The sequence below is a fragment of the Epinephelus lanceolatus genome, chromosome 17 (genome assembly GCF_041903045.1).
Source record: "Epinephelus lanceolatus isolate andai-2023 chromosome 17, ASM4190304v1, whole genome shotgun sequence".
Classification (NCBI taxonomy): Eukaryota; Metazoa; Chordata; class Actinopteri; order Perciformes; family Serranidae; genus Epinephelus; species Epinephelus lanceolatus.
This window is the reverse complement of record NC_135750.1, coordinates 11633626-11649111: the sequence shown is the minus strand read 5'-3', so window position 1 is coordinate 11649111 and position 15486 is coordinate 11633626. Positions and strand designations below refer to the sequence as shown.

The window sequence follows — 15486 nt, the reverse complement described above, 5'->3', positions numbered from 1 at the left end:
ATTAAAGGACTTATACAGGAAAATATATCAGGTATTACCAAAATGTTTATCAAAGCCTATAATACAAAACTGTCCAGAAAGATCATTGGCGAACTATATAGACACATAGCTGAATTAAGAGGCCATTCAACAAACTATATTAAGGCGAAATGGGAAAAAGAGTTGGGAATCGTAATTACTTCTGAAGACTGGACAAATGTAATTAACACACAAATCACTACTACAGCCTCACAACTATGGAGAGATTTTTCCTGGAAAAACTATATCCGATTCTTCATAACACCAAAGCAAAAGTCTAAACAGACAGGACTACAACCCACATGCTGGAGAGGGTGTGGACACAGTATGGCAGATCATACACACATATTTTGGAGCTGTCCCACGCTTAAATCCTTCTGGGAAGGAGTTCAAAGTATTATCAGTGAAGTCTTGCAGTATAATTTTAATTTCACTTGTTTATCATTCTACCTGGGCAATATGGACACAGAATTACCAAAAAAAGACAGATACCTCCTAAAAATTTTCATGGCTGCCAGCAAAAAAGCCATAACAAGAAGATGGCTCAACACAGAACCTCCCACGGTTAATCAGTGGGAGGCCATAATTAAAGACATCCAAACAATGGAACTACTGACGTTTAGTCTCAGATTACAAAGGGACAAAGGTGATGTCCTCTGGGAAAAATGGAGCACTTATATTACAAGAAGAGGTGATAACCAACCTTAATGCTTTATATATTTTGGTGTTAAGAAAAACAATATTGCAACTATATTGCTGTAATGTATGTGACATACGACCTACTCGCAACCCCATGGTTCTCTCATGTTTCGTTCCTATGAGTGTTCATATGTATGTGTGCAACTGTGTATGATTGTGTATGACTATTTAGACAAATGGGTGTAAGTGAACATGTGCACTCGTGAGATCAGGTGCACAGGCATATGTGTACATATACCTTTTGTTCTTCTCTCCTTTTTTGTTGTTTCCTTTGTGTCTATAAGGGCACTACATGGCTAGCATTTGTATTACTTAGCCGCATCATATTGTACCCATACCTATTTCTGTTCATTACACTGATGCTGCCCATGTTTTGTACAAAAAAAACATGAAAAAATAAAGTTTAAAAAAAAAGAAAATGTAGTAGTGTGGATGTAGCCTTAAACAGAAAAGGCTGAATTAAAACATAGTATCATAATCTAACTCCAGTGTAGGAAACACTTAGAAAGGATTCCTCTCGTTTGTATAAAACTTGACTTGACTTTTCGTGATTACATAAGAGTTTTTGTTTCTGTGATGATTGAAATCCTCTTCCTCCAATAGTGTTAAGTGTCGTACCTGCTGCATCAGCCACAGAGAAAAACAAAAAAATGAGTTGCCACAACTTTACAGAATGAACTGCAAACTACGCATGACTTAAACACAATCTTATCACAGAATTATTACATACTTGGAATTATTTTCTGAAGATGTAAGTGCAGATTTCTAGAGGATCAATCCAGTATCCATATTATTGTCATTATTAGGTAATTAAATGAGCTCTGGTGCTGTTGAGGCTTTGTAGCAGATCTGCAAGCAATCCAGCTCAGTGAAAACTCGTTCTACATCTAATTTAAGAGCTAAAATGTACAGTCTGGCTGCATTTGTGTGTTTGTGTGTGTGCATGTGCAGTAAACATGTGTATTTGCCTTCATAACAAGAAGCCGACCTGGTGCAGGTCATTCAGTGTTTGTACAGGGAAACAGACGGATGTGTTGGGACGCTGAGCTCGCTGTAGGGAACACCTGCTTTACATGAACAGACAATACAAATGATCGGTTCACGCAGGATTCTGTATACGACCTGCCTCACATGTCACACCCAACTGCACACATACAGTTCACATATTTACACAAACACATATGTCTCGGAGGGCTATTTTGAATTTGAGCTGTAGTGTGTGACTATGACTGAGAACAAACAAATTTTGGTCTCTTGTGTGCGTTCAAACAGAAAAATTGTTAGTCCGGGCCAAAAGTTCCTGTAGCTGCAACGTGGGAACTTGTGTTTGAAAAGCACGTGAGCAATGATGGTCTGTGTTTAGTCAGTGTGGAAGGTCTCTGACTTTAATGTGTTCAAACAGATAGGGGCTGCCACCTTTCAACGTACAGGTATGAGTCATTTGAAAACGCATCATGTGATGTTGCACGCAACAAACAAACATCTGGAATTGCTATTTGTATTTTGACAGCAGGGATCATCTTGATTAATTAGCAAAGTATGCAGTAACAACTGTACGTTAACACTGAATTCTCTACGGAGTAATGCTGGTACTGACTTATTTATGAGATACACATGTACCATAATAGAGAGCACACATTCACCAGGGAACAAATATTAGTTTTGTTGTCTTGCTTTGAGTATCCATGTTTAATATGCCTCTGAAATTATTTTAATAATGACATGCATCATTTTTTATTTAACTAAAACCAAAAGTACCAACATCTATTTGCTTTATTATTATGGAAATAAACTTAAAAGCAACTAATGTAAACATCACATTAGCAAACGAGTGGAAGAAGTATTAAGATCTGTCAATTATGGTAAGTAAAAGTACCAATACCAGAGTGTAAAAATACTCTATTACAAGTAAAAGTCCTGCATTCAAAATAGAGCTAAAGTATTATTAGCAAAATTAACTTAAAGAAAAGTACTGCTTCTGCACTAAAATGCCACATGAGAATATGTTAATAGCATTTTATTGTTGTAGCTGCTCGAGGTGGAGCTAGTTTTAAAATCATCATATACAGTTACAGCAGTTTAGTGGTCTGGCATCGCCACATCAATCTGCAAATGTCAGTCTGGAAGTTCTCAGTTCATTTTTGATTTCGAAGGGGCGTTATTAATAGCTGTAGATCTAAATGCCTCTGGACAGAACCCCCAAGAAGAGTGAAGGGTTTTGAAGCCAGCTATAGATAGTGGCCAAATGTGGAATTACCCAGTGCGGGGCCATCACATGATGCCGTTTTGCCTCTTTCCACAGGCTTACATTAAAAAAGAGACATCTGTAAATCCGTGGATATTTTTTTTGAGTGTCTCAACCCTTGCAAAATGACTCTTTTCACTATCCTGATTTGATCCACTGGGTCTGATAACATTTCTAAAGTCTAAAAGAGCTGCATGATTAAATCAGTTTTATCCTCATTTAAGTAAGTGGAGTGCTAAACTGGAAGTTAGCCACTCTGATGCTGTAAGTCTCTGGGGCGCCTGCTCTATGGGCCCAACGATGCAGATGATATGGGTAATTTCATACAGTGGAAATAAAGCTTTTTGGCTTCATGAGTCACTGAGCAACTTTAATAGGAATAAATGGGGCCCCACCTCCAATGCTGCATCCATTTCTCTTTATACATCCATGCTCTAAATGCAATTGGATAGACCTAAAACCAATCAGCAACATAATGTTAAGTAGTGCTGCACGATGGACAAATGCAAACAGACTACAGTGTGACAGTGTGATGGTGAAGCATTGACACATCTGTGAACGAGTGTTGCAGTTAGTACTTCAAAACAGTATTTCAACAGAAAGTTCAGCTGCAGCCATCTTGGTTGTTTTTAAAAATGCCTCAACAGCTTGGATTATAGTTTACGCTTGCCATCATGTCCCCAGTGCACGGATGTGTCAGCCAAAAATGACCTCATCAGGTATTTTTGCATAAAACATGAACGTTACAAAAATCATCAGTCATCGTATCAAAACCGCCTCATGTTAAATAAAGAGTTGTGACTAGCTCAAAGCAGGCTAGATCATCTGGAAATCTGTCTTTAACAGGAGGGAACCAGACGCATCTGCCAGAGCAAATAAAGCTCACAGATAGGTCTGGTTCCCAAGCAGTGTCGGGCCCTCCCAACTGTCACCAGATAAACATGAGGGGTTGTGAGACAATTAATAGGGCAGGAAAAAAGAGTGGGGACTTTGACTTTTTGGATGTTTAAATAAAAACATCTGAGAAGTTTATAGGAGTAATCTGTTTACAGACAACTCATAGACATCTGAAATGTGACAAGGGGCTCCAACGGCCTTCTGTTAGGGTCACAAGACATGAAGGTGGGAGCCACTGGTTAAATCCTCAACAATGTATTTTATCAGTTCATCATTTGTGTTTTTATGCAAAATCTTTTCTTTATTTGAAGAGTAACTTAAGCTGTCAGATAAATGTAGTGGAGTACAAAGTTCAATATTTCCGACTAAAACATACCGGTAATAAAGTAGAAGTATAGAGCAGGGTGTTCTCGGGAGCCAGAGCTGATCCTGGTGGTGTGTGACTGCCATGCCACGAGCTGCGTATGTGTGTATGTGTCTGTGTGCTGCACAGTTGTGCTTCAACGTTCAGACAAGCAGACAGCACATTAACGGAGCAGAAAAGCCAGGTCATAAATAATGAGTGGCTCGCTTCAAGCAGAGGGCTCCAGTGAACAAGTGTCTCGCTTTACAACACACACACACACACACACACACACACACACACACACACCGCACACACACACACACAGACACTTAGACAGAGGCATCAGTTTAACTGTCACCACTACTGGCTGTGACATGATGTCAATATCCTCATTGTGAGCATGTGCGTGTCTAACTAACGTGTGTATGTGTGTGTGTGTGTGTGTGTCTGAGTGAAAAAAAAGCTCCTATCTGCATATCCTTAAATGTTTCACCATTTTCTCCAGGTTTTCATGGTTTCTGTTTTCTTGTTATCACTCATGACATTAGCATTAGCAACAAGGAAGTGCTCCAACTCTGTGGTGTTCTTTTAACATTCTGTCTTGATTTATATCTGACCAGTTTTATCATATCACATACAGCGTTAAGGACTGTCAGAGCAGGAAGACAAGGTATTTTAACACAGCAGTGTGACAAACATTGCCCACTATTTACCTAGCAACATCATTAAATCCGTTCACAAATTATGTGTCATTATTCCTGTCCTGTCCAATATTGCCACACAAAATATTATGATACTATGCTGTATCGACTTTTTTGCCCCCAGCTCTACCAGCTTGTCTCTAACTGTGTCTGTCTGCTGCTGAGCAGGTAGCGTAAAGCAGGTTTTAAGAACTTTTTCTCTGACAACAGCAGCCTGCTGCAGCTGAAAACGACGCTATGTGAGCGGTCAGAGTCAACCAGAAATGCAAAGTTGCAGCCAACATCAGAGCAATGAGCTTAAACTCACTATAAAGCCGAGTAAAGCCGAGGGGAGCTGCAGATTCAGGTGATACTTCTTTGTAGGTTCATCTCTACCAACAACCTCTTTCACACTTTAATGTCATACATATGGTAAAAACACTGATTGAAGCCACATTAAAAATATGATATCCTAACAGAAGTCATCAGAGTGTGGCTGTTCAAACGGTGGAGAGTGACGGTGAAGACACATCTACGTATTTCAGTTGATATCATGGTTGAGTGATCGTTTGTGGCAATTGCAAATTATGTTAATCGTCAGGACCTCCTCACAGACATGCGTTTCCAACCTTGAGGCGTTCATAGCAGGCTGCGTAAACTGATGAGGACATTTTTGGAGTTCTGTTTACTTAACAGACAAAAGCGGCCAGAAGTTAGGTAACATAACAGGAAGTGGAACAAAAAAAATAGGTGGGCTTCATTTATGCATCTTTTAATTTTCATTTATTTCTTAATTTTCTTTTCTAACTTATAGTCTTCTCTAATTTTCCTTTTCTTCATTTATTTATTTTACTTTCCTTCATCTTCTTCCTTTCCCAAATTTCTGTCTTCGCCTTTCTTCCCCTTCCTTCTACTCTCCTTTCTTTCCTCTTTCCTCACCATCATCCCTCCTTTTTCTTTCCCCTCTTCTGTCCCTTCCTCCCTCTTTCTCTGCAGCGCTGTTGTCCAAGGATAGGACATGCTGCAGGTGATGGAGGTAAATCATCTAGGACATAATTAAGAGGCTTATGAGGAGGAGTGCGCATGTTATGCATCACATTAGAACAAAAAAAAAAAGAAAAAGAAATTGCATGCAAACAGGCCTCATAGTTACACAAATGCTCATTTTCATTCACCGACAAACACACAGACACTCAGCCTTAGGGGTCTGACCTTATACAGTGGAGTTAAATACCTCTCGTGCCTCATTTGGTTGTCTGTTATTACACACACACTCACACAGACACACACACAGACTCTCTCAAGCACATTGCCTTCTGGTGTGTTTTAAGCACCAATGAAGGACTCATCAGACATGTTCATCTAGTTCCCTCACAAATTTGAATGTTTTCTGCTCACCCGTTGGCCCTTGAAGCCTCTGTGAGGAATTGTGCGTTTGTGTGTGTTTGTTGGTGTGTGTGTGTGTGTGTGTGTGTGTGTGTGTGTGTGTGTGTAATCAGGAACTCGGCTTGATCCCCTCTGGTATGTGCTTTCGGGAGTGTTTGTCAAAGGGCAGCAGCACAGCCTGAAGTAACGAGAAAAAAATGGGCCTTTGCCGGTTTTCCTCCTCTCGCTGTTTACTCTAAAAAACTTTCGTGTAATGTATTTCATTAGCCTGATATTAAAGACTTTATTATTAACATTTAAGACGTTATATTACAACACTTTCTATTCAATTTTTCGGGGAAAACAATCCCAAAACATAAGGACAAAGATGCAGAGATTGTGTGCTGGTAGTGATTATGTAAAGGTGGATTTTTACACTTCCTATTTGATTTTACAAACTTTCTCCAGTATCTCACAGTTAATCATCACACTAGATGATATCGTCTTTAAAAAAAGGCAACAGGTTATGTGGATTTTACATGAATATTACTCTGTCAAACATGATCTGATTTAATTCCCCTTTGTATTATTAAACGGGGGTGAGAGCCTGAGAAAATACCTGGTGCTACATATCAGAAAAGTGAGTCGGAGTGGGTGAGTTACTGAGGTTATCAGGAGTCCACCTCCCATTTCAGATGTGAGGAGAAATAACGAGTCACATTTGGTGTCTTTTTTTGGTCAAACATTATGATTATTTTCTTACCGTTGCCTGCGATGGTCCGGGCCTCGATTTCATTAGCTTTCCTCTTGGCCACATCCGCTAGCACCACCTCGCCCTTATCGCTGGCAACATAATGGAGGTCCTTTGAAGGAAATGCAAGAAAGAAAGAAACGTTAACGTTAATCTAAAATGAATCTAGGCTCCGATGACAATGGGTTTTTCTTTTTTTGGGAGGGGTGGGGGCGGTGTTTTGGCGGGAGAAGGAAGAAACAGATGAAATGACAGAAAAAAAAAATGAGCCGTTTGAAGCCCAACATCAGAAAGAGCACGGGTTGGATGAAATGCCGGTTCCTCCAAAAACTTTGAAATCAGCCTGCTCGCCCCCCCCCCCTCACCCTCCCCACCCCTCACACCCTCGTCTCTCCGTTTTTGAACTAGGGAGGATGTTATCTGTCACATTTCAAAAGTGGGAGAGGAGGCGAGGGACTGTTCACCTTTCAGAAACGCTGGTATTCTCTCTTTACGGAGAAACATATCCAACTGAGCACATTACTGTATCAGCCTGCAACAATATTGGAAACAGCGTGTATCCTCTGTATCTCTCTGTTTGAGGCTTGCCGGGCCATAAAGTGAGATAATATTGCTAAATGATGTCTGAGGGTGGCTGATTTAAAGCTCAACGCTGCCATACTATTCATTAATAACCACACTGCATCAGACAGCTGTCCTGATTTAAGGTGCGCGGGGCTGCAAGGCTGAAGTCAATTCATCCATTTAAATACCTGAAAAATAAAAATGAATTCTCTCAAACTAAGGCTTTAATAAATTAGATTACATTCAAATAGTAATTGTCATGTGACGGACATGGACTGTGTCTCAAATCTACATCTTGCGCTCATCTATGCAGGTTTTGAGTATGTTGTGTGGACAAAATGTACGTTGATCTACATTTCTCTCCCTCAATGCAATGCTCAAAGGAAACAGAGGAGCAGCTGAATTAGAGTTAACACATGCAGACCAGATAGAAGCGAGAATTCTTCTTTAAAATTAGAACAAAATCATGTTTTACAATGTGAAATTGATTTAGTTTAAGAAGAGCGCATCCTGATGTGAGCATTTCAACAACAGCTGAATCAGAGGACCTAAAAAGATTCAGGACTTGTGCTCAAACGATGACTGAACGATGATCTAAACGGCACCAATTACCACCAATAGTCACACATTTCTCAGTCTAAGAAGCGAACAGGAACAGCAGCTTGATGGTGTAAAACTTGGTCGTGTGTCAGAAGGGTCACTGATTTGAATTCTTCAGAACGACTGTGAAGTAAATGAAAAACACACTCTTGATAACAATCAGCATGTTGCACCAGTGGCTCCAGTGGAGCCCATCAATAACGACCACTAAGGCTGAAAATATACTGGTCTGTTCCCAGTCACTCAGAGTGGAAAGCAGGATGGTGCCCGAGGAACTAAATATACATGATGTGGCTGATGCAGATATAAAAGTGAGAAAAATTACAACTTTAAAATGTAAAAAAATTTCCAGAGGCACTGTTTTAAATTGGGAAAAGAAGGGGTGAAACCCCTACTGAATTTCTGCAACACTCAACCTCTTAAATTGATTGAACAGAGAGTAAATCACACCTTCATCCTGGCACCCAACGAGGGGCTACTCAGGGTTGCAGGGTTTCCTCAGGCCGAGCACAGGCCCTGAGGGGGCATCAAAGGGTACAGCGTGTTAAGGAAAGTCTTCCGCCTCAGCGACATCACAGGACATCAGTGCCGTGACTCAGGGCTCGCCATGGATAACCCTCAGCTGGCTAAAGCCAGCCCCCAGCTGAGCCTGCACCCGGCCCTAATACCCCCATATTGTAACCCAGCTTTTGTACCCCCGGAGGGGAAAAAAAAAAGAAGAGGGGGGTGCTGGTTTCCAAAAGAGGAGGGGAGCAGAGAGGGATTGAGGCAGGGGAAGAGGGGGTGTAAAGAGAATGAGAGAGAGGGAGAGGTGCTGAAATTGAAGAGTATGAATGGGAACAGATTGGGTAATTATAGTGTGGTGCCTGCCCTCTGTGGCGAGGAGTTAGGAGGAAATGTGAAAATGGCCGACAACAAAATGGCCTCAAAAGAACCTAAATCGGCTCCCAGGACTGAGGTGGCTAATTCAGCCACTGTGAACGAGGACATGGCCCCTCAATTAGATATGAGTGAGGCTTCCTAATTGATAACAAACAGAGCAGCAGAAGATTAAAACAGGCGAGCAGGAGAGCGGTGAAATGATAGCGAGGTGTGTGAGTAGGAGCAGAGAGAGGGAGAGAGAGATGGTGAACAAGACATAAAAGACGTGAGGAAGGCAAAATTCACAACAAGGGTTTTTCATGGGAGAGCGAGAGAGAGAGAGAGCAGCAGCAGCCGTGAGAGAGAGATTGTATGACAGACAGAACAGAACAATATGAACATTTGATGCCGGGGCGCTTTATTCCAGCTTAGCTCCTCATAATACTGTCTGAATCTGGAGAGAGGGACCCAGAGAAAGAATAAACGAATGAACAAACGCGAAATGAGAGAGAGGGAGAGACAAACTGAGAGCTAAGAGAGGGAGAGAGGAGTATCAGCCCGACTAAGAAGGGATAACAATAATACTGCATATAAAACCATCAGATATTACACCTCTTATTCCCAGACGCTCAAACGCGACACTAATCTTATTTATATAAGAGCTTTAGGGGTTGCAGTGCCTGATAAAGAGGGGCGTTTTAGTGGGCCATTTTTGGGGAGTAGAGGGGAAGGGAGGGAGGGGAGGTGGTGGACACTAAGAGCCCGATATTGACTGATATTTTGGGTTACCTCCAAATAAATGAGGGATTAGGATAACTGGCACACGGCAGCACTTACAACACGTTAATAGACGGGATCATGTCTGAATGTTTGCAGTCTGTGGGTTACTGTCAAACAGGATCGATGGGAAGTACAAACGTGAACACTCAGAGTGGATTTGCAGCCTTTTTTGGCATTATGTGCACAGAGTGACTTATTATTGGCATAAGGACCATCTGCAGAGTCTGACCTTTGTGTTTTCTGACCAATATACAGTATATGTATGTGATTGGGAGCGTTTTTCAATTTAGAAGAAAAATTCTCCCCTTAAGCCTGTAATGTTTGAAGCATCCTTGGAGCTATTTTACGATCATTACTTGTGATCTTAGTGTATCTGCCTTTCAACAATTCATAGAGAAAGGGAAACAACTTGTTGCATTTGGTGCAGGAAGGAGCAAAGAGTAACAGGAGTAGTGTTATGGCAGCAAAATATCCCAGTCTTAATTTCTTGCTTAGAAAATGACACATATCGTCATGTCTACCTGTAGAGTTTAATCCTTTATCTGAAATCACTCCTATTTGCAGCTTATACACTGTATTTGCTGGCCACTGTTTTATCTCAGTGTCTTAATTATTTTCTTTTTTTTCTTCTTACTGATATTTTCAAGCAAAACAAGTGAGCTGACAGGGGCAACAGTATTTGTAACAAGCAGTGTCTTTCACACAGAATAAAACAGAACAGAAAATAATTTATTGTCTACTTTTGCATGCAAAAGGAAGAAATTTGTCTTGTTTTGCATGTGCAAAATCTTAAATTAAAAAGATACTTCAGCCAGCATCATATCACATCCAGACAGGACACATTAGAACACATTTACATGAAAACACAACACACAAAAGACGCTACATTACAGCAGCACGTGGTACTCAATGGCAAGGACTGAATCAAGGTTTAATAAACAGATACAAAGTGATTTCTTACTGATTAACATATTTTATGGCAACAGGGAACAAATGATTTTCTACAGATGTTTTTCGTTGCACAAGTGACTTTGTGCCTTTGCCCTGAGGGCATCAGGTGAAGTGGTGATTTAAGAGGTGGCTGGAGCCGTTTAAGATTTTGCCACTTAAGACTTGGACTGCTCTGCCAGGGTGATAGGACAGTGGTGTTTGTTTGCAGCCTGTAGTTCTGTTAACTGTTTTGGAAAGTCTTGCTTCTGACATGAGAACACAATATTAAAAGTGAGTATACTCATTATGTAATAGGTCACATCTTATAGGCACAGATGTGTATATACAGACAATTTCCTCCAGTATTTTGCATATTTTCTGTATTTTTTAATCACAGTAACTGGGAATTTCTCTATATAGTTTATTTCACTGATGATTGTAGTTGAGTCAAGCAGAGTCCCTTGTTGAAGGATTTTTCTGCTGCCATTTACACATGACGGCTTCCTCACGACTGCTAAAAGTACGCACATCCAGGATTTTGTTCAGGTATAAACAGGAGCAATCAGGTCCTGTTGCAAATGTTATTATCATCTATCTCTTTAGTGTTAGTACCTGAAAAATAGTACAAAAAGTAAATCAACGCTGCATTTTTTGTTTAAAATGCCACACTTATAAAGACTTAAAGAATTTTTCTATGCCACATGGAATGAAATTTAAGACAAATTTCACAACAACTATTTGGAAATACACAAAAATAAATAAATAAATAAATAAATGAACATGAACCAACATCGGTTACTTAGGCTATGGGACAATTTTGCCCAAATGTTTATTGTAACATAAAACATAATTTTATTTGTCTTGTGGTGCTGACAAGGGTAGAGCAGAACTGGAAATACCTGGCATTTGTTGGTCATTTCACAGCATTTTAAGACTTCCGAAAGATTTATTAAAGATATCTTTTAATACCAATGTAGGGCCTTATTTTTAGTTTAATGAATTCATTGCCTTTTGAGAGTTTTTAAGGACCTGCAAGGGCCCTGCATTTACACATAACGGCTTTCTTGCCAACAGCCAAAAGAAAAAATATCAGGGGTTTTGCTCAGGTATAATGAAGCATAAGAGCAATCAACCTCTGTTACAAATGTTATATTTTTCTTTAGGAATCATGTTTGAGCAAATAGTAAACAAACGCTACAGTACTCTTTGTTTAAAACGCCACACAATGTAGCAAAAAAAGACTCAAACTCAATATGTAGTGAACGGTGGATGAATGATTTTGGACACAGCCTGAGTTTCTGCGTTTCTTCCAAGATGCATCTGTCCCTGTGTGACTGTAAAATATCAGCACCAAAAGGCGGCTCTAGAGAAAAAGCCTGCTCTTTGATTCTGACGGAGGGACATCAAATCCTGATGATTTACTTTTGAAGTTTTCAGGCTTTGTTGCAACCCTTGGAAATACCACAGGCAAATGTCACATCCCCAGGAATAAGAAAAATACACCAATAACAATTAGTCCATGGAAATTCAAAGGAGATACATTTTTTGGGGGGACATAAATGTTTTAGGGTGGAATTTCTGTTTGTCAAAAACAGTAAAATCAAATACTGGCAAGGAGACCGGACACAAATGCACAGAGGCACAAGCATGCAAACATGAAAATACATATTCACTAATTAACATCTGGCATAATCCCTGGACATGAGCACATTGCTGAACCTGCACACACACACACACACACGTTTTCTGACACACCTGTTATCCAAGAGCCTTGTGTTTGACTAACACTTCTATCAGATAGGTGTTAAGGACTTAACGTTTTAATAACGCTAATTACTCATCTGAGCGACAACAATGAGCTTATTGCCGAAGACGTGCGATACCTCCTCCTCCTCCTCCAGCGCCGCCAAGCCCAGCGGCAGATAGGGGAGGAAGATAGGAGGTGAACCCAACAGACGCAGCTTGCCTTACTACTAGGCGTATCTAACAAGAAACAGTACAAGCCCTCATTGGGGAACAAAAGAGCCGGCATCAGATTCGGCTATCACACAATTTGATTTAATTAACAAGCTACATCAAGAGCCAAAGACCCACGAAGAAGAAGAGGAAGAAGAAGAGAAAGGGGAGGGAGGTGGAGAAAAAAAACAACTTGTCGTCGGCTTGACTCGGCTGACGAATGACCTAATTGGTTACATTATCAACTCATTATCAAAGCCTAATTAGGGAGCTACAGAACAGTGCCAATTATGAAAAAAAAAAAAAAAAAATGCAAACGACTCAGTAACCCCCTGCTACTACCTCTACATACATCTCCCAACCTCCACCTCCGCCAAAACACCCCCCTACCACCAATTCCTCCTCCCCCTCAATTTAGCCCAACACTAAAGTGTTTCATTTTAACAAAAGGTTTCTCTTTTTGAGAGAAAAGCTTTTGAGGGCCTCTATTGTTAGCTGGGAAACAATGGGGGTTGAAGGGATGGGGGTGTAAAGGGGGGGTATAGCATGCTGGGCATTTCCACAAGAGGTGAGGGTGTGCGTGTTATCTATGTGTGTGTGAGTGAGTGAGAGCATTTTACCAAGTCGATGGTGCGTTATTGAGTTCTGTGGGCACGTTTTGAAGTTAGAAAGAGTTGTGTGAAGGTGGGGGTTGCCCTCATTAACCCCCTCCACCTCAACTCAATCAGCTGACCGGCAGGTTAAAGCAACAACACAACCTAATTAAAGTGAAGGACAGAGCGAGGGGTGAAATGTCAACATCCTATTTTTCTTTCTCTTTCTCTTTGTCGCTCTTCTCAGATGATGAGTTGCTGCTCTCTTGGTCGTTGAGGCTGAAAAAGTTCTCCTTGTGAGTGACTACTAACTTTGTTACAGGGTGTCCATCTACAGGTATACATAGGACCTTTTAAATACCACTTAAAATGACATTTAAGATGAAATCTGTGATGAGAAGAGGCAAAAATACACTCTTTCAAAGTGAACAGTGAGGTAAAATGGCACTGATGGTACTCTGTGCTTACCAATTTGCACAGAATACAAACTAACAAGCAAGCTGGTTAGCACAGCCTTAGTTTAAAAGTACTGACACACCAAGCTAACGGCTGACCACCAGTCAAGGTTGTGAGTGAGCTTCTTTTGCCCTTGTTTTGGTGGTGTGTCCCAAACTGTTGACACTAGTCAACCCTGCTTTTTTCAGTTGATTCAGCATGTTGAATCTGCGTTGGAGCTGGCTGAGCCCGTCAGTGAGTGAAATCAATCTGACTGGCAGTTTAGCTCAGCGCACGAGAAGAGAGATGCAAGTAAAGAAAGCAAATGACTTAATTCAAGATGGAGTGAGATGAGAACAAACTTGTATGATCTCAAACTAGTATTTTTTTAGTCACTGAGCTCTTCAGTATTAACAGTTTGCAAGTGTGTTATTGCTTGCTAGCACATGGTAAATATTCTTTGTCCTTTCAACATTATGCAGTTAATGTGCTAACTGGCTAAGTAGCATCTTAAATTCATACTGTCAGTCTTCTAGTTTCCCTTTATGAATGATGAAAACAGACTACTACCGCCTGCTGGTTGGAAAGTTATTTTCTCTCATGCAGGCGCAGAGCATACATGCTAGTTGGCTGTTGGCTGTGGTCTTTGCGGTGTGTTCAAACACAACTTTTTGGCCAAGACAGAGGCGATGCAACAGTCGGCCTTCATCACCACTAGTTCTTTGATGTCAGTTTTGTGTGTCTGGGACTTATTGTGTGATCTAAATGCATAGAGGGGATGACAATAAGGGTACTACGTGCATGCAGGTGTTGTCCTGAAGTCTTCCATAGTGCCAACACTGAAAATTCTGGAGGTGACATGACTAAAAGACAAGACTTTTAAACGACCTGCAGCTACCCTGTGTTACAGATGTAGGATTAGAAGATACTTATCTGTTGTATTTGGTGAGCCAGAAACATGGAGATCACCATACAGACTGCAACAAAAGTGTTCACAAATGCTTTCTAATTTTGTCTCTTAAACTTGTTTACATAGAAAGTATAAGAGTTTAATGGGAAAAAATATTTTTACGTGTGAGTAAAGCTGGGAAAGATGTCACCTGTACAGTAATAACACTAAAGTTGTGGTTGAAACAGTTGTCAGGTGTCGTATCAGAGCCACATGAGAGGGACACACAGTTCTCAAACTGAACTGAAATGGACGAGTGAACTGGCTCTGTGATTGGAGAAGTTTTGTAGTTTTGGTCATGCAGTCGTGAAGACCCACTGGACAGTGACACACCACTTCTGGATAACATCACACCAACTTCACACAATCAAGCTTTGAGATCAAGTACTGCAGTGATCCAAATTATTTCTGTGATTCTGTGTCAGGTAGCCTCCTGGAGTTCACTGCACCTAAAGTGGAGGCTTATGATCGTGCCCCACATAAAAACATATTGAAAACATAATGAAAACTATGAAAAGTAGTAGGGCTGCCCTCTAATAGTCGACCAGGAAGGTCATTAGCTGGCATGATTTTATTGGTAGCTTAGTTGCAGAAAGAAATATACAAACAAACGTGAAACTCTATTAGAGGCTGCACCTTGTCAAAACCTATATGACTGGATCATGTGGGAATCTAATTTGAAAGGACAGACACAGGAAGTGGCCACGCATCGACATATCTTTCCCTTCTTCTGTAAATATTCAGTCTGATAAATACAGAAAAGTTGATCATGTTAGTGCAGGGCTACCCAGAGCTTTACATCTGTCCCACGGACGAC

At 40.7% G+C, this 15486-nt stretch overlaps 1 protein-coding gene across 4 annotated transcripts in view; it reads right to left on the bottom strand.

The window, feature by feature from the left end:
• wdpcp (WD repeat containing planar cell polarity effector) overlaps positions 1-15486 on the bottom strand; it is a 117043-nt gene that overhangs the window by 18523 nt on the left and 83034 nt on the right. For all 4 annotated transcript variants that reach the window (XM_078176323.1, XM_033613954.2, XM_033613955.2 and 1 more), the window contains one exon: positions 7014-7113. In XM_078176323.1, the coding sequence (XP_078032449.1) occupies positions 7014-7113 (100 nt within the window). The remainder of the gene's footprint in view (positions 1-7013; positions 7114-15486) is intronic.